At 37.4% G+C, this 19,221-nt stretch overlaps 1 protein-coding gene across 1 annotated transcript; it reads right to left on the reverse strand.

Annotated features, from left to right (window-relative positions):
- Positions 1–937: 937 nt before the first annotated feature.
- Positions 938–2,032, reverse strand: LOC112033413 (protein DOG1-like 1). Its single transcript, XM_065770683.1, is given in 3 exon segments — positions 938–1,356; positions 1,359–1,563; positions 1,793–2,032. Coding segments are annotated over 3 exon segments (864 nt in total).
- Between the last annotated feature and the right edge of the window lie 17,189 nt (positions 2,033–19,221).

A 19,221-nucleotide genomic window follows, 5' to 3' on the forward strand; every position in this document is an offset into this window, starting at 1 on the left:
CTCTACTCTACTCCCCTCCTTTTTTAAACATCCAAACAGGCCATAATAGATTCCAAGTATTTTTGTGATGGGTGAAGACTAAAGAGATCTAATTCTATGGTCCATTCTGATACTATTCCACGTGCATTTTCATCCTTTTTTCATAAACATAGTTTTTGGTGTAGCATTTGATCACGTTACGTTGGCCATTAAGTTTATATGTGAACGTGGTTCTTACTGTTTCTAATCTTTTGCGTTTTCTTCGAACACCGCTTAACCAATTAATTAATTTATGCGAGACATTGCTTGGTTTGCTTCGGTTTTCTTCTCGAGGGAATCGGTGCGGCTCCGTTTTAGTTCTATTCTACTACAAATATGCATATAACAGGCAAGCCCTCTATCACATATATCAATGATCACCACACACTGCTCTATCACATAAGAGCACAGAAGCTGCCTCCATTAATTTGAGTATGCAAAATAGTTTTAAATACACTTTTTTGATTTCTTCCTCCTCGTTTTCTTAATTTCCACTAGGGTACACCACTCTTATTTTATTTTATTTAAAAATACAATACAATTTAAAATTATTAGGTCTATTTTAAAATGAATGCTTATCATCAAGTTAAAATACTAATTTATTTTTATTTGTATAACGAAATTTAGAACCTAGATCTTATATTCAATTAGATTTTTTTTTTTACTAGTTGTGTTATTTGGAACCAGGTATAAGGTGAATCTTTAAACACAAAAATTACTATACCTATAATTGTGGACACAGATTTTTTTAAGGGACAGCACGCACACTAGCATACTGCAATACTTTATTTTGATAAAATATACTGCAATACTAGCACAAAACTAGCATTTAACCAAACCTGAAACCAACACATTTATCAGCTTATCCGTAGTGCGACATACCATATACATATTTGCATGACATACTACATTAGTCATACTAATTAATCTTGTTAAAACTTCCTCTACCATGGCTAAAATCCCTCCTTTTACCCCACTCATGAACACATAGGTGGAGCTTCTTACCAGCTGCAAGAAACTCCACAGCTTACACAGGCGTCAATATCTCTATCAGCTCCTTGAGTATGCTCAACCTCAACCTATCAGCCTCTTCCAAAACACCAACCATGGCTTTCTCATGTTGATCCAGAACCTTGTCAACTTCTCTATTTATCTCACCGACATGGAACAACCCCTTTGCAATCATTGCAATGGGCTGGTCTGCTACATCCTCTTGCAAACTCGCCAACTGGGTTGTCAATTTTTCCTCAGCTCTGATCGTTTTGCTGTGCAAACCGTCGAGTTGGTGAAGTTGTTTGGAACACAGGTCGCCGAGTTTCCCAGTGCTTGTGCCCCGAAGGAACTGTTGAGCTGAGCCTCAATTTCCAACCCACTCAGCGCATAAATGAGTGTGAAATATTGGGAAGGTCTACAACCAGCGATCCAAAGCAGCGAGTTTTCCCAGTTGGTGCACCAGGTTGGGGCAAAGAAAGCAGAAACGTCGTTCTGGGCTAGTCGGCTTCGCTTGTCAGCGTAGTCTTGGAAGTGTTTGATGCACTTTTCTAGCTACGAGTTGGATTAGGTCGTTTCCATTGTTGATGTTGTTGTTGTGGTGGTGGTGGTGGGCGTGTAGGGCTAGAGCTTGGTGGAGCTCTAAGAGCTCTTCTTGTTGGAAATTCATCCACTTGAGGAAACAGCATTGGGAGCGCTCTTGGTCATCACTTGCCATTGATGAAGTGGGTAAAGCAGATTGGGCCATTTGAGTGATATCAACGTGCCACTATATATGCTTTACTGCCTTTACACGTGAGGCCAAGTGTCTAAAAAGGGACAAAAGAAGTAGATCATCAATTTCAGCAGTCGGTTGCAGAAAATTTATGGACTTTTTGTGGTGGTGGTGGGCGTGTAGGGCTAGAGCTTGGTGGAGCTCTAAGAGCTCTTCTTGTTGGAAATTCATCCACTTGAGGAAACAGCATTGGGAGCGCTCTTGGTCATCACTTGCCATTGATGAAGTGGGTAAAGCAGATTGGGCCATTTGAGTGATATCAACGTGCCACTATATATGCTTTACTGCCTTTACACGTGAGGCCAAGTGTCTAAAAAGGGACAAAAGAAGTAGATCATCAATTTCAGCAGTCGGTTGCAGAAAATTTATGGACTTTTATCCTGATACATTAGATGTAGAAACAGATAAAATCTTAGATCAATCTGCTAGCAGTAGTTCATGTGCGATATGTTTCTTTTCGTTTTTGTTTTTTCCTTTGCCTTGGACCAACAAAAGCTTTACATATAGAAAAAAAAAATGTTAATTTTTTAAAATAATGTGTTTTTATTTTTATTTTTTTTATTATTGATAACTGAAACCGTGATTTAATTTCAAGTTATGAAAAACACAATGTATACTGTTGAAAACAAATACTGCCCTTACATATATGCGGTTATTTTTCTAATAAACTTTGTACACACCTTTATTTAGGCATAAATCATAACTTTAACAGTTTTTTTTTTTTAATTGATATGAAGGGATAAAGCGAATGAAAGTTGTACAATAAAGAATGCATGAGAATTAATATCATTAAATATTGCCAACTTTTTTGTTTTTTCAATAGGAAATACATGCCAACTTTTTTTTTTTTTTTTGGGGATAGGAAGACTGAAAGCTTTATTGATCAATCATAAAGAGATTGAAACATCTTGGTGAAGAGCCAGCTCAATAAAGTAAGGATTCTCTTCCATCCAAACAATAAAATTAACAATACTTATAGCATATTTTGCTAATAGATGGACTGACTTATTACCTTGTCTACGATTATGTGAAAATTCAACATGGTACACAAACCCACACAAGACATTGATACTCAATACAACTGCTACCACTGAAGAAGGAGGTGAAGTGTGACCACAGAGAGCATTCTACCAAGGAATCCCCTTCAATGATAAAGTTCTGAATTCCAACATCTCTTGCAAAACGTTTGGCTTGGTTTAAGAAATCCAATATGCTTATGTATTATAATACCTTAAGTGCAATATATTAGATTTCTTAATAGAGAAAATGCGCGAATAAATAATCAAAATAGGCTTTGTACGTATCAAAGGCATCGTCCAAAACAATGATTTTAATTTATTAACTCAAAAAGGAAAAAAAAATTCTACAATTCAAAATCAAATGAGTCACAAATCGTCCATAAAATTAAAACATATAGTTGTATTAAATTCAATTTTCATTTTCAAGCAAAAACAATTTTGAAAATAATAAAAATTGTCAATATAACCAAGTATTTCAATTTAATTGAAAATTTTAATATATTGCACTTGAAGTATTGTACCAATAAGGATGGAGAAGATAACAATCAGTGAATGGAATGAATTAGTGGATCAATGAGTAGAATTGGAATTATTCCAAAAAAAGAAGTGTCACGTCCACAACATTTTCATAACACTTTCACAACAAATTCTAGGTGACAAGTTTTTATTGACTTCAATTTGAATTTCCTACTGAATATAGTTTTTTCCCTTACCAATACTAGCCAATAACAACTTGACACTTATTATTTGTTGTGAACTTTTTATGAACATGGTGTTTCTCTTCCAAAAAACTATTGGTGCTATAATGAACAGGATACGTATGATGGAACCAAGAATATATATAAGTATCAGCTTTCATAGTACCAAAAATATTTATAGATGTGATGAACATAAAGAATTTACTTTTCATTTCTTTCATGTGTTTGAAAAAAAAGTGTATGTTTACGTACATGTTTATTTACTAAAGAAAAATATTTTCAAATCTCATTTTCTTTATATACAATATTATATCCTACACATGCATTAGAGATTTTTATATCTAATGCTCAATGTATATGTCTCTCTATTATAAAAGCTATTTAATAAATTTAAAAATAATTGGCTATCATTTTTAGAAATTTTGTAAAATATTATAACAGGTGATGTTCAATTTATACTTTATAGAATTTAAAATATTACAAAAAAAATATCAACTACAAGAGTATCAACTTCTACTTAAGTCTTTTTTAATTTAAGTGAATTTAACAAACTTTTTCTTTTAACATAAACATGTACTTAAACATAAACTTGTACTTTAAACATATAAAAGAAATTAAATGGTTCTTTTTTTTAATGGTTATCTCATATATGCAAATTATTTTTCTATATACATAAAAGAGAAAATATTAACACCTTTTATGATAAAACCCACAATTGAGATACAAAATATTTTTTAATTTTAATTAACTTGTAAATAAAAAAAGTAAGATGAAATTAAACATAAATTTTTATTAAAATGTATGAAATAACTTGATTTTTTTTTTTTTTTTTTACATTTATTTCATATTAGCATTACTTTGTCCTATGCTATTACACACAAAAGAGAAAATATTTGAGATCTTTTATGACAAGTTTAGTTTTGATACCATGTTAAGAATATAAAGTGAAAGAGAGAAAGACTGAATAGTCTGTATATTAATGTATATTTTGTGTGTGTAACACTCTACAATAGAGCCTTATATAGACTAAATATGTGTAAAGTACAAGTAATATGAGTATATTACAAGAAAAGAATGAGAGAGACTGCACAAACTGCAAATAAAGAACAATTCAAAAAATTCTTAAAACAAGAAATTACAGAGTTACATAAAATTGGAGCAAGATGACCTAAGTGAAAACTGGAGGAGCAGCAAGAAGCAGGTATTATGACGGCTTGGAATTTCAGCCTTTATAACATCAAACATTACCTATATTGTTCCAAGTACTTGAACATAATTAAGGTAGGCATTGGTTACCTATAAATGTTAAAGTTTAATTAATTGTCATTTAAGAAGACTAAGATAAATTGATCACAAGTGAGATATAAAAAGAAAAATGCGAAACTACACTATTGGTTCTTGAAGTTTACTTAATGTGCACAATTGGTCCCTTAAATTTCAACTGAGTGATGTTAGTACCTCAAGTTACAAAACTAAGCGCTATTAATTCTTTGTTAACTATCGTTAATATTATTATCTATATGGATAACGGAATAATGATGTGACATTTTTTAAACTGATGTGGTATTTATTTTTATTTAAAAAAAAAATTAGACATACCATAAACCCATAAAAGAAAATATCTAACCCAATTCAAGTGGGCAAAATTAGAGCAAAAGTCCCAAATGAGACCCCAATAGTGTCGTCCTCCTTCACACAATGTTGCCTTCCTCTGCTGGCGACATCATCTCTTCCTCCGAGCCTTAGCAACATCATCATCCTCCACATCCATTTTGATTCATGGCCGAGCTCACACAGCAAAATAACTAGGGGCAATTGGTCAAAAGGCTATAAATTTAATTGACCTTCAACAAGGGGATCTCCATGAATAAACCCTCCATCAACTACCGCCTTATCCAATACAATGAAAGTATTCTCTACAAAATTCACCTCCAATTATAGTTGGTGCTCATGGTGCTCTAGAAATTTCCTCATCAACACTCATATCACCAAAAGAGTGCTTCCTATCATGTCTCAACTGCCTAGTGACAACACAAACTACATGGGTTGGCCAAAGATGAGAGGGAAGGTGCAAAGCAATGGCTGTGCGAAGCTGCGAGCATGACCATGAATCAAAGTGGTTGTTTGATTCGAGTATTAACCCACTTCAACTGGGTCAATTATTTGCTTTTATGAGTTTATGACATGTATAGTTTTTAAATAAAAATAAATAGTAAATACCACATCAATTAAAACAATGCCACATCACTATTCTGTTAGCCACATAAGTAATAATATTAACGGAAGTTAACAAAGGAGTAACAGTGTTTAGTTTTGAAACTTGAGGGACTAATAGTACTCAATTGAAACTTAAGGGACCAATTGTGCACTTCAAGTAAACTTCAAGGACCATCATTGTAGTTTTGCCAAAGAAAAACTTATATATAGTCTATACCAGATTAACAAGGCGTAAAATCTGCCAAAAATTCATATTGGATGAATACCACACTGTGACATTAAATACACTCCCATTTGAGTTTAAGATATCATATACTTTGAGGGAAAAAGAAAAAATAATAAATTGCAACGTTAAGTTCATATGACCTATCACAAATGACACATCAAAAATCACTGAATCATATACCAGCAACTATCTCATCTAGCTTTCCCTTTGATTTTCCAACGATGTAACTTTTAATAAGCTCATCAACAACCTCATCAGAACTATTGTGCCACAAATTTGTCTCAATTGTTACATGTGCAGCTATGTGCTATTGTTTCTAATTTTCTATACTCATGAATGTGGCTGAATATATTACGATTGAAATATATAAATTAATATAGTTCGATGCGATTAATTATTTATTAGATAGGTATTCTAATAAAAATATAATTTTATTGAGATATAATAACTAAAGTTTTAGTAATGAGCTTATAGAAAAATATAATTTTATTGAGATATAATAACTAAATATTAAGTACATTCCACTTTCTTTTAACTCTTGCTAACTATCAAATTAATGTTTAAGTATAGGATCAACAAGTAACACACTAACTTATGTGTAAAAAAATCTATCTTTTCTAATATAAATTTAGTTAACCAATAAGTAACCAATATAAAAGGAGTTAGCTTAAGGTATTGTGCTATAAGCATCAAGCTATCACCACATCATTATAAACTAACCAAATTAATAAGCATTATATATATACTAATTTATAAACCTTCCCAGAAAGGTCAATCCAAGATTGTTAATTTTGTCATAATTAAGTCTTCCACTGATATATGAAATTCTAAATTTCAAAGCCTAAATCATGGAAAGTAGAAAACTTGTACAAATGACTCTTATCGTGAAATATTCTCAGGAAAAAAAAAAAAAAAATCCTAACCAAATGTATATCTCATGAGATGAAGAATTCACTGGTATCTAGGTTTGAAACTAACGAATAGGCCTTCAAAAATATATGAGCACTCCTCTCTATATAATGCTTATATATGATGTTATAGTAAGGTTACTAATGTTAGCAATAAATAATACTGTAGAAAATTTAAAGCTATCCTAAAACTCCGATCGATGGAGGGATTTTATTCCTAAAACTACGGTTGGTTCCACAATATTAGTATAGAATGTTATTCCGATCTAAGACTTTCTATACGGCTAACTAGGATTTTCCCGTATGATATACCACTTCTTTGGAGCATCTGGATGAATTTCTGAAGGGTGAGCTACAAAATTGGTTGCTCAGACAGCTATTACTTTGAATTTGATATTAAAAGGTAGCAGAATGAAAACGAAAAAGAAAACAAAAAGAGGTTGTTAAGAACAAAAGACCTGTAAATTAAAACCTTTTAAAAACAGTTAACACTATTTTATTAATGTAAAAGTAGATATATATAACAAGAATTAGTTTTAATTTAGTTGATAAAAATAATTAAATTGTTGTTTCTATCTAAATGATTGATGCAATTTGGTGCAACAAATTGACAATTAAATAGAATAAATATTTTGCACAACTACGGGTTCTAGGCCCAATATTTATCGTAAGGACATGTTTTGGTCCACAACCCAAGAGATTTGGACAATAGTCCAATAAGCCGAAAACAATAGATTTGTTAGACAGTGAGTTTGTTACTGAACGTTCAATGAGATAAAGCGAGATCACAATAGGCTAGTTGGTGTTGGAATGACTAAGACAAACAAGTGGAAAAGAAAAACACTCCTCAGTCAAGTCTGAAAATGGTATGTTCTTATATATATTTCTCTTAAACTTATACAAATATTCAAGTTCTTGGTTATAGAATAGTTTTCTTTCTCGTTTTTCATCCTCCTTTTTGTAATGGAATCCTTCCCCTTTTATACTCCCTTCCCTACTTTCATCTTAGCCTTCCACGTGTAGATCAGATTGCTAAACTCCTAGATACTTGTCACATCAGCACTTTCCTGAAGTCTTTGTAGGTAGCTGTAAGGCTAGAAGTCATTATTCAGGTATCACTTCCACATTAATGTGGCTAGTTAGTTAGGTGCAGAGCATTCAATGCAGTGATAGCAGTTTTTTTCCTAGATATTTCTCAATTCTTTGTTGACTCATCACCTCTCTCTAAAGCTGATCATCCCAAGCACAGTTGCCCACTACCTAGTACTTGATGGATGGTCGGATTTTAGGCATCCACTCTGATGGCCGAGGAAGGGTGGCTCCTCGGACAACGTCACCTGTTTATTATGATTAGATCTTTTCCTCGGCCCAATAATCTACTTGCCTTTACTAATACTTGTTTGTCTTAGGGCTCTTTGATGTCATGGAATACAGCCCACGACCCAATATCCTTATTCGAGCCTTTCATCCCTATATTTATTATATAGAATATAATTTGATCAATTTTAAATGATTCAAATAATAAATGTACTTTCACATAGCTAAACATATATAATTCAAAAAAAAAAAAAAAAAAAAACCTTATTTTGTAAATACATTAAACTCCTAACTGCAACAACCACAATTACCCTTTCTTCTAAGAATAAAAACATTGTATTACTAATCTTTAATTCTCAAATGCAAAAAAAAAAAATAATAGTAATAATAAAATAAAATAAAAATAAAATAAANAACTTGTACAAATGACTCTTATCGTAAAAAATATTCTCAGGAAAAAAAAAAAAAAAAAATCCTAACCAAATGTATATCTCATGAGATGAAGAATTCACTGGTATCTAGGTTTGAAACTAACGAATAGGCCTTCAAAAAATATGAGCAGCTCCTCTCTATATAATGCTTATATATGATGTTATAGTAAGGTTACTAATGTTAGCAATAAATAATACTGTAGAAAATTTAAAGCTATCCTAAAACTCCGATCGATGGAGGGATTTTATTCCTAAAACTACGGTTGTGTTCCACAATATTAGGTATAGAATGTTATTCCGATCTAAGACTTTCTATACGGCTAACTAGGATTTTCCCGTATGATATACCACTTCTTTGGAGCATCTGGATGAATTTCTGAAGGGTGAGCTACAAAATTGGTTGCTCAGACAGCTATTACTTTGAATTTGATATTAAAAGGTAGCAGAATGAAAACGAAAAAGAAAACAAAAAGAGGTTGTTAAGAACAAAAGACCTGTAAATTAGAAACCTTTTAAAAAACAGTTAACACTATTTTATTAATGTAAAAGTAGATATATATAACAAGAATTAGTTTTAATTTAGTTGATAAAAATAATTAAATTGTTGTTTCTATCTAAATGATTGATGCAATTTGGTGCAACAAATTGACAATTAAATAGAATAAATATTTTGCACAACTACGGGTTCTAGGCCCAATATTTATCGTAAGGACATGTTTTGGTCCACAACCCAAGAGATTTGGACAATAGTCCAATAAGCCGAAAACAATAGATTTGTTAGACAGTGAGTTTGTTACTGAACGTTCAATGAGATAAAGCGAGATCACAATAGGCTAGTTGGTGTTGGAATGACTAAGACAAACAAGTGGAAAAGAAAAACACTCCTCAGTCAAGTCTGAAAATGGTATGTTCTTATATATATTTCTCTTAAACTTATACAAATATTCAAGTTCTTGGTTATAGAATAGTTTTCTTTCTCGTTTTTCATCCTCCTTTTTGTAATGGAATCCTTCCCCTTTTATACTCCCTTCCCTACTTTCATCTTAGCCTTCCACGTGTAGATCAGATTGCTAAACTCCTAGATACTTGTCACATCAGCACTTTCCTGAAGTCTTTGTAGGTAGCTGTAAGGCTAGAAGTCATTATTCAGGTATCACTTCCACATTAATGTGGCTAGTTAGTTAGGTGCAGAGCATTCAATGCAGTGATAGCAGTTTTTTTCCTAGATATTTCTCAATTCTTTGTTGACTCATCACCTCTCTCTAAAGCTGATCATCCCAAGCACAGTTGCCCACTACCTAGTACTTGATGGATGGTCGGATTTTAGGCATCCACTCTGATGGCCGAGGAAGGGTGGCTCCATAAAATAAAATATTGGTTTTGTTTTTAGAAAATAGAGCAGGCTTCAATTGAAGTAATTCACTTTAATATATATATATATATATATATATAAATATTTGCTTTTGTTTTTGTAAACATATATGTAGAATACGCTCTGATTTAACATGCTACTTATGGTTATAAGAGTTGTAGCGGTATTGGGCCTGGAGGTCCATTACACATGTTATATAATGGACCTAAGGCCCACGCCGAGAACTAAATATGTTCAAGAAGGAGTAAACGTTATCAGAAGGGACCATGTTAACAAACAAAGAAGTCAATTTAGATCATGATGACTTAAAGGGTTGTACTGAGAATAAGAGTTACCTTGGCTGATCGAGATGATAACCCGTAGAGATGATCTGCTATTCAAAGAAACGTCACAAAAGTACTTGATTGATGCAGGTAGGCACCATGGAAACTCAAGACATAGAAGGATCATAAAATATCCAAGAAAAAAGCTGCTACCTCCGCATTAAATACTCTGTAGCTAACTTCCTGATTGCATTAATGTGGAGGTGATGCATGAATAGTGGGTTTCAGCCTTACAGCTACTACATGAAGACTTATGAGAGGTGCTGATGAGACAAGTATCACGATTCACCATTTGGCATACACGTGGAAGATAGGGATGGAAAGGAAAAAGAGTATAAAAGGAAGGAGAGGGAGCAAAGAAGGGGGATTGAAAAATCAGAAGGAAAATATTATAGTACTCAGGAACAAAACTTGTAACCAAATTGAAAGATAATATAAGAGAACAGTGCACCTCGGAACTTGTTGAGGATAATTTTTCTTCAGTATAATCCTATTTTGTTTTGCTTTCTTATGGTCTGATTGATTCCAACGTTTGTTAGATCAATTATAGTCCAGTTCTCCAACCCATTTATCTATAAATTCATTGTTTATGGGTTTTTTGGGCTTGAACCATTCCATATAGTGGGCTACAAGTTCGAAACCAGTCCTTACAAGAGTAATAAAAAATAATGCACTAATTATTTACATAAACTTATTTATTCTTAGGAACATGTATATATATATACACACACCTTGAATACTCTTTGATTTACTATACTAGCTATGGCATAAGAATAATAAAAGTGAAAAGTAATGTATTCTTTAAATATATGTAGAACATTTTTTTAATATATCTAAGAGGTTAGTCCTAAAAAAAAGGGGTCAGTAGTTATATTTTATATCTAAATATTTTTTAAAAATAAAAATATTAGAGAGGGACAGCCACAAAGTCTGGGGAAGAATACATGAATTTTTAGTCTACAAAATACATGGTGGGAAAAAATTATTAAGGAATCTTTAGAAAATGAATTTATGGCTCAACCATGCCGCGAGAGAGAGAGAGAGAGAGAGAGAGAGAGATCACAGTGAGAACATGATACCATCCAACACCTGTCAAGATGAAGAACGGAATAATTAATTAGGCTGAAGTGAACATGTACACTTCAGGTCACTGGCCAAACCCACCACATGCATCGTTTGTTCATTTTCTCACCATATCCAACATTTGTGGCTAAATAGGCCATGTCTGTCACACCTCACCCACATGTCAATCACATTACAATGCGACTTGGCACAATAGAATTGGAGAGTTACTAGGTTGAAACATGTGGGACATGCATCTTATTTATCGTCTCTGTTATCTTTGACTAAAAAGCAAGCCAAATAGAGAGGTTTTCTGCACTGACAGAATTAGACTTTTTTAATTGCCTAGGCAATTTGTTTGTCTTTATACTTTCTTCCTCTTTTTTTCCTTTTCTCTTTGTTTTGGGGTGGCAGATTAACCATTTGCCTTTTCTCTTTGTTTTGGGGTGGCAGATTAACATTTGCCAAATTTTTTGTGTTAGACATTTCTTTTTTGTTATTGGATTACGACATACGTGGCATCTGCTGGTAAACGATGGCCAAGCCCAAAGTAGAGAAAGAATGCGTATCCCATTGACACGTGAATGACGTCTGTGAGCCCGTAAGGGATGAAGCATCTATACTACATTCGCTAAAGACTAGAGCAGTCGGCAAGAGTAATGCTAAAAACCACGTAAATTTGTAAAATTTTTACTACAATTTATGATTTGGTAAGTTGTAAGTGGTGAATGTATAATTTATGATTTGGTAAGTTGTAAGCGGTGAATGTATATTTCTATATGGATCTATTATTATATCTTTATCACTCATAACTCACTACGCGATGAGTTGTGGCAGGGTCATTTTTTATTTTTTAATGGTTGATATTAGCAAAAGATCTAAACCAAGGCTGGCCTTAGGCCTACGTTGCTTATGTTATTGCCTAGTGCCCCTACTAGAGTAAATCCCACAAATTGTGGCGCAAAAATTGATTGATTAAAAAAAAAAAAATTCCAAGTTTTATATATTTTTTTCTCTACTTTTAAGAAGTTCCAAAGAATAAAGTAATTTTAGAGATAAGACAATTTCAAATGTCTTATAAAAATATATGTTACTAATTATAAGAAGTAATTCAAATAAGATAATTCTAAAAATATTATAAATTTCATAACATTTAAAAATTGATGTGATAATAATATGATTTGTGGACTTCAACAACCTACTAAATGCATTTTTTGATTACATTTTGTGATTGGTGATACATCTTTATAAGTTTTATGTTGTAAAATTTATAATATTCCTAGCATCATTCGTTCAAATACTTATTTGTTATCTTTTTAATGTATTATTGATCACATTTGTTGTTGCATCGCTTGTAAGTTTTTTGGTAGTAAAATTTGTTATACCTTTAGCATTTTTCTTTAAAGAAATTGATGATGCCGAAAATATCAACAGTGAGTTGCACAATGCTCGTACCCTCGAAGCGACACCTGCACAAAGAAAAGAGGACCTAACAGAGAGCACCGGTGTGGTGCCGGCCAAATACCCTCCGAAGGTCAAGTAAGAACTTCTTTCAACTCTAGAGTGCTAGAGAGGGGTTAATTATGCGTACCTCGATTTGTAAGGGTATTGGGGCTTTTATAGTAGTAGGGGGTTGACCTTTCTTTCTTGGAGTAGAAGTCTTTTCCATATAGGAATCCTTATGAGCGTAGATTGCGGAGTCATTTCCTTATAGGAATCTATCATTGAGCGTGGTGGCCAAGTAAAGGTTTTATTCGAATTGTCGGCCTCCTACCCGTCGGCTTGTCTCATTCCCTACGTTGATAAAGGGACGTCAGTATTTCTGAACATAATTAGCCCTTAAGCCTTTCTAGAATTTTCCTTGCCGTCAGCGTGTCTTTTTCCGTCAGCGTATTAGTCCTTAACGTCCGTCGTGGCTGGACTGTCAGCCTGAGGAGAAAGCTGACGGGTTAAGCCCCTGGTACTTGCTATGATTCTTCCTTATCAGTTGCCCCCTACTCCATATCTCCGTCATCTCTAACTGACGGGTTATGTAGTTTTCACTCATCATTACCTGCTGCTTTGGCCAGGGAGAGAATAATTAAAAGCTGACACGCCAGTGTTAAATGCTAGGACACGTGGCGTCCTCGGGTTGGCTCCGCGTCTGGATGAGGGTGTTGCTTCGTCTTCCGTGCATTTTCCTCATATATATATATGGCCCACCTCTCCCCATTTTCACTATTTCACTTTCACTGATTCCTAGAGAGCACATCCGTCGCCTACATTCCGTCAGCTCTGCCAATATTTCTGTCGTCACTTCTCCAACCGTCACTCTTGGAAAACTTGTAAGTTTCCTTTCCTTGCACTATTTCAATTATTTTCTTTAAAGTGAGGTCGTCATCCTAGGTGCTTAGTTTACACCCGTCACTTGTAGGTAGATGTCGAGTGACGCGTCGAGTGACCAGTCGTTGGTCCGCGAAGGAGCGGGCTACGACGAGGTGTTTGGTTCAGGCTCAGGTAGTGAGTCTGAGAGTTCCTCTTGGTCGTCAGAGAGGGAGACGTCAGCCCATACCCCCGTCGAGGAAGTAGGAAGTCAGGGAAAAGGCGGCCAGGAGGAAGGAGTAGGCGAGGAGGGTGAAGTTGGGGTAGGAGAGGGAAATAGTGACGGGGATGAAGAGGACGAGGAGTCTTATGAAGGGGCTTCTGGAAGTCCTGGAGGCAGTCGTCCCTTCATCCTTCCCAAGGACTGGGCTGTGAATAAGTTCCTTCCAAAGATGACACTTAAAATTTTTAATGAATTACGTGTCCATTTCCAAATCCCCGACCATATTCCTATCCGTCTGCCTAGGGAGGGTGAGAAGTGTTATACGGGAAGAACTGCAGATGTTGGTATGTATGATGCCATGTTTGCCGCCGGGTTGAGACTGCCTCTGACGGCTTTACACCGTCAGCTGGCTGATTTCCTTGGTATATCCGTCAGTCAGATTGCTCCAAACTCGTGGAGAATCTTTATTAGTGCTGAGGTACTGTGGGGTCGTCTAAGTGGAGGCTACCGTTAGCTTTCCTTGGATGAATTTTTCTACTGCTACAGACCCCGGCACCTTTCTTCTTCAAAGGGGATGTATCATTTTGCCGTCAGGGAAAAGGAGTTGAGGCTGGTGTCTGAGATGCCAAATTCCAATAGAGCCTGGAAGAGTAGGTTCTTTTTTATGGAAGGGACGGACTGGGTGTGCCGTCAGGAAGAATGGGAAACGATACCCTTTGGTTGTTTTGACAACACTTGGGGGTTCGCTAGGGAGTCAGGTTTTAACCGTCAGCTATTTTCCTCGTCAGTTTGCTACTTATTTCAGTTTATTTTTGAAAAGGTACTAACGTAGCCAATTTATTCTTTTTCAGCTTTCACTCGTCCATCAATAACCTACGAGCAGGAAGATTTTATCCGTCGGCTTTTGGCGATACCTATAGAAGAGCGATCGTGCTGGGACTTGATTACCCTCGACACTCTTCATATGTACTGCGGGGGTCCCGAACCGATGCCTGAAGCCCGCAGATTGGAAGAGTTTTCCCGTCATCGTAAGCTCCTTGACCTATTCGTTACGTCACTCTTTGTATTTCTAGTCGTCAACTTCCCTTATGCATTTTTTGCAGAAATGGACGTAGCTAAGGAACAGATCAGGGCTGCCGCTGCTCGCCAGAAGGAGGAAAGGAAGGCAAAGGGGGAGGCGACGTCTACGTCTGCCCCCCAAACCGTCGCTAAGGGTTCTCAGAAGAGAAAAACTGACGGGGTAGTCATTCGTCCGTCAAAAAAGCCAAACGTCACTCCTGGGAAGTCGCCTCCCAAGTCGAGTTTTGGAGCAGGGAAAGGTGTTATGACCTCTTCTAGTCCCGTCCTGCAGGGACCCCACAGCCTGCTGACGCATAAGGATTTTGCCGTCGAGACCATTGAAGCCCTCATAAGGCCGACGGACATAGATCCTTGTGCTCAGCTGGGGACAGAGGAACTAGGGTCTTCAGCTTTGTTCGATCTCTCGCGGGTAAACCGTCAGCTTCTTCTCTCTTTTTTTTTTTATTTTTTTTATTTTTTTTTTTATTTTTTTTGGACTGACGTGCTTAATCTTTTCCTTTCTTGATAACTGACGGTTGTATCTTTTTCTAGGCCTTGGTTCGTGTGAAAGCGCTGCAGGACCGGTGTGTGGCCAAGGAGGGGGTCGTCACTCGCGTTAACAAGCATAACGTCAACATGCGAGACCAGCAGTCTCAATATAAGGAGGCGGTGCGCACACTTAACCTCAAGCTGAAAGAGGTAAAGGAGAAGCTGGAAGTGGCGAGCCATCAGAAGGGCGAGCTAGAGGGAGAGCTGACGACCCTTCGTGGTCAGTTGGAGACGGTAGGGGCTGACGCCGTTGAGAAATTTAAAGCGTCAGACTCCTTCATCGATTCTTGTGGTGCCTATTATGGCACGGGATTCGATGATTGTCTCAAACAGGTTGCGTCAGCTTTTCCTGAACTGGACCTATCTGGGATTACCCTGGACGACGCTCAGCCCATGACGCTTGCTACTGATGCCGTCACTGCTGGCGCTGACGACTTGGTTGATTCTCCCCCCCATGGAGGTAGTGGAGTTGTCCTGGCCCAACCTGCTGCGAACCCTCCAACAGCTGCCGCGACTCCTCCTGTGGTGCTACTTGACGGAGAGGACCCTTCTGCTGTGTAATCAATTTTTTAAGTGACGGTTTTTCATTTTTTTTTTTTAATTTATGTAGCAAACAGTTTTATTAAGTGCCCCTTGGGCCCCAATATGTAATATTTTGACAGCTTTTTAAATGCCTTTTTGGGCTTCGATTTATTTATAACGCCGTCGCTTCTGATTATTGGTATGTAGTTACTTTTGCTTGGCTTGTTTAACTCGTGTGTCTCGATTTGAAAGCATGAAATCAGGATTGTGGGCCTTTTAGTGTACCGTCAGTTTCTCTAAACCGTCGGTTTTAAACTTTTCTCGTCTGCTTAATAAATCCGTCAGTTTTTTGATCGTTTCGCTTTTAATGATTGTAAAAATTTTTGACAAAATCCTGTTACCTCGTGACAAGGTCGTCTACCTTATAGACTTGTCCATTTGTGGACTGATAGATTCAGCCTTTTTTTTTTGGACCATCAGTCTAATGGCTGACGTTATTGGTTTACGGACTCCGTCAGTCTTTACTTAGACCGTCAATTTCGTCGTTTTATCCATCTGGTGGACTTGATTATTTTTATACCGTCGGTTTAATCACTTCTTTCTCAGTCCTTTAATTTTGATTGTAAGTTTAAGTGCTGAGATGATTGTGGTCTTTACCATATTTAGTCTTTTAGACCGTCAGCTTGAGAGCTGAAATGATTGTGGACTTGACCAGTCTTTTAGACCGTCAGCTTGAGAGCTGAAACAACTGTGGACTTAACCCCTTTTTTGGGTCTTTTGGTTAAACCGTCAGCTTGAGAGCCGAGACGATTATGGACAACCACTTTTTTAATTTGAAGTCCATTTTAGACCGTCAGTTTGTTTGTCTCGTCCATTTTATGGACTCATTTCTCAGACTGCCAGTTATTTGGCTCGTCCGCTTTGCGAACTCAGTCATCTTTTAGACCGTCGGCTTTTTGAGCCTGTCCACTTTGTGGATGGTCAATTTGTCAATCTCATATTTGTAAGTAGAAACTTCAGTAGTTCTAAGTAAATTCCTCTTATTGCCATGCATCAATATAAAAAGTAATTCGAAAACAAAATCTGCCCATTTTGGGCTTATTGTAGCAAAAACATGAGTAGAGGAAACTGTCCGTTGGGCTTATTGTAGCAAATACTTAAGTAGGAAAAGAAAAACTGCCCTTTGGGCTTATTGTAGCAAATGCTTAAAAAGGTAATCGATAAGTCTTAGCGTGCTCAAAAAAGGTGTTATTGCTTTTTGCGTCGTCGCCCCTACTGGTAGTACTTCCGTAAGTGTTCAGCATTCCATGGATGTGGTAGCTTCCGTCCGTCCAGTGTCTCTAGATGGTAGGTTCCCTTCCTTTGCCATGCCGTGACTCGGTAGGGTCCTTCCCAATTTGGGCCGAGCTTTCCTTGGGTGGGGTCCCTTGCTGCGCCCATAACCTTTCTTAGAACGAGGTCTCCCACCTGGAAGTCTCTGTGTTTGACCCGGGAGTTGTAATGCTTGGCCATGCAGTCCTGGTACCGTGCAAGCCTTTGTCCTGCTGCCATCCTGACTTCGTCCACCAGATCAAGTTGCAGACGTATGGCCTCATCATTCCTCTTTTCGTCATGGTTGTGCACCCTGTAGCTTGTAAGGCCGACTTCGGCTGGGATGACTGCTTCGTTCCCGTACGTTAGTCGGAATGGTGTCTCTCCTGTTGGTGTCCTTGCTGTTGTCCTGTAGGCCCATAGTATGCTCAGCAACTCTTCAGCCCATATGCCCTTTGCCCCCTCGAGCCGGGTCTTGATAATTTTTAGCAAGGACCGGTTAGTAACTTCGACCTGTCCATTGGCTTGGGGGTGGGCGGGGGAGGAGTAGTGGTTCCGTACCCCTAGCTGCGAGCAGAAGTCCCTGAAGGAGTCGTTGTCGAATTGCTTCCCGTTGTCCGAGACTAAGATCCTTGGAATGCCAAACCTGCATATGATGCATCGCCAAACGAAGTTTCGTACGTTTTTTTCTGTAATGGTGGCCAAGGCTTCAGCTTCCACCCACTTCGTAAAGTAGTCAATGCCGACAATTAGAAACTTCAGTTGTCGTATTGCCGTAGGGAACGGCCCCATGATGTCCAACCCCCACTGAGCGAATGGCCATGGTGCCGTCATCGGGGTGAGTTTTTCGGGTGGTTGTCTGATGACGTTGCTGAATCTTTGGCATTTGTCGCAGGCCTTCACATAAGCCTCGGCATCCTTCTGCATTGTTGGCCAAAAGTACCCAGTTCGTACTAGCTTGTGCACTAGCGATCTTGATCCTGAGTGGTTTCCGCTGATTCCTTCGTGCACTTCTCTCATGACATAATCTGCTTCTTCAGGACCTAGGCATCGAAGGTAGGGGCGGGAGAAACCTCTCTTATACAAAACATCTCTTATCAGCACGAACCTTACTGCTTGAACCTTCAGTTTTCTTGCCGCCTCTTTATCATTCGGCAACACGCCGTTCTTCAGGAAAGAGGTTAACGGCGTGGTCCAATCATTTTGGGGATTGAGCTCCTGTACGTCGACAGCATTTATGAGTGGAGAGAGCTGTGTGAAGGAGAGTGTATTACCAATGGTGGCCATGTGTACGGCTGAGGCGGCTTTGGCCAAGCGGTCGGCTTGTTCGTTTTCTCCCCTGGGGATCTGTATAATTTTGACCTTTAGCTCGTTCATCCTCCTTCTTGCTTGGTCCAGATACTTCTTCATTCTTTCACCTTTGCATTCATATTCCCCATTTATCTGGTTGACTATGACTTGAGAGTCACAGTAAACAATCACTTTTTCGGCTCCCGCTGCTTTTACGAGGTCAAGCCCCGCTATCAAAGCTTCGTACTCCGCCTCGTTATTGGTGGTAGGGAATTCAAGGCGGACCATACACTCTACCGTATCTCCTTCGGGTGACTGTAGTACGACGCCAGCTCCGCCTACCTGCCTGTTGAAGGATCCGTCTACATGTATGCTCCATTGCGGGGATTCTTCTGCCTCCTTGTCCTCACCATTTGTGAATTCTGCTATGAAATCTGCAACGACCCGCCCCTTAACAGCAGTCCGCGGGCAATATTGGATGTCAAACTCGCTTAATTCTATGGCCTAAAGTGCCAAGCACCCGGCAGCTTCTGGGTTGCTCATTGCCCGTCGTAAAGGCTTGTCAGTTAAGACAATAATCGTGTGGGCTTGAAAGTACGGCTTCAGTTTG

This window comes from Quercus suber, unplaced genomic scaffold, assembly GCF_002906115.3.
Source record: "Quercus suber isolate HL8 unplaced genomic scaffold, Cork oak 2.0 scaffold_34, whole genome shotgun sequence".
Classification (NCBI taxonomy): Eukaryota; Viridiplantae; Streptophyta; class Magnoliopsida; order Fagales; family Fagaceae; genus Quercus; species Quercus suber.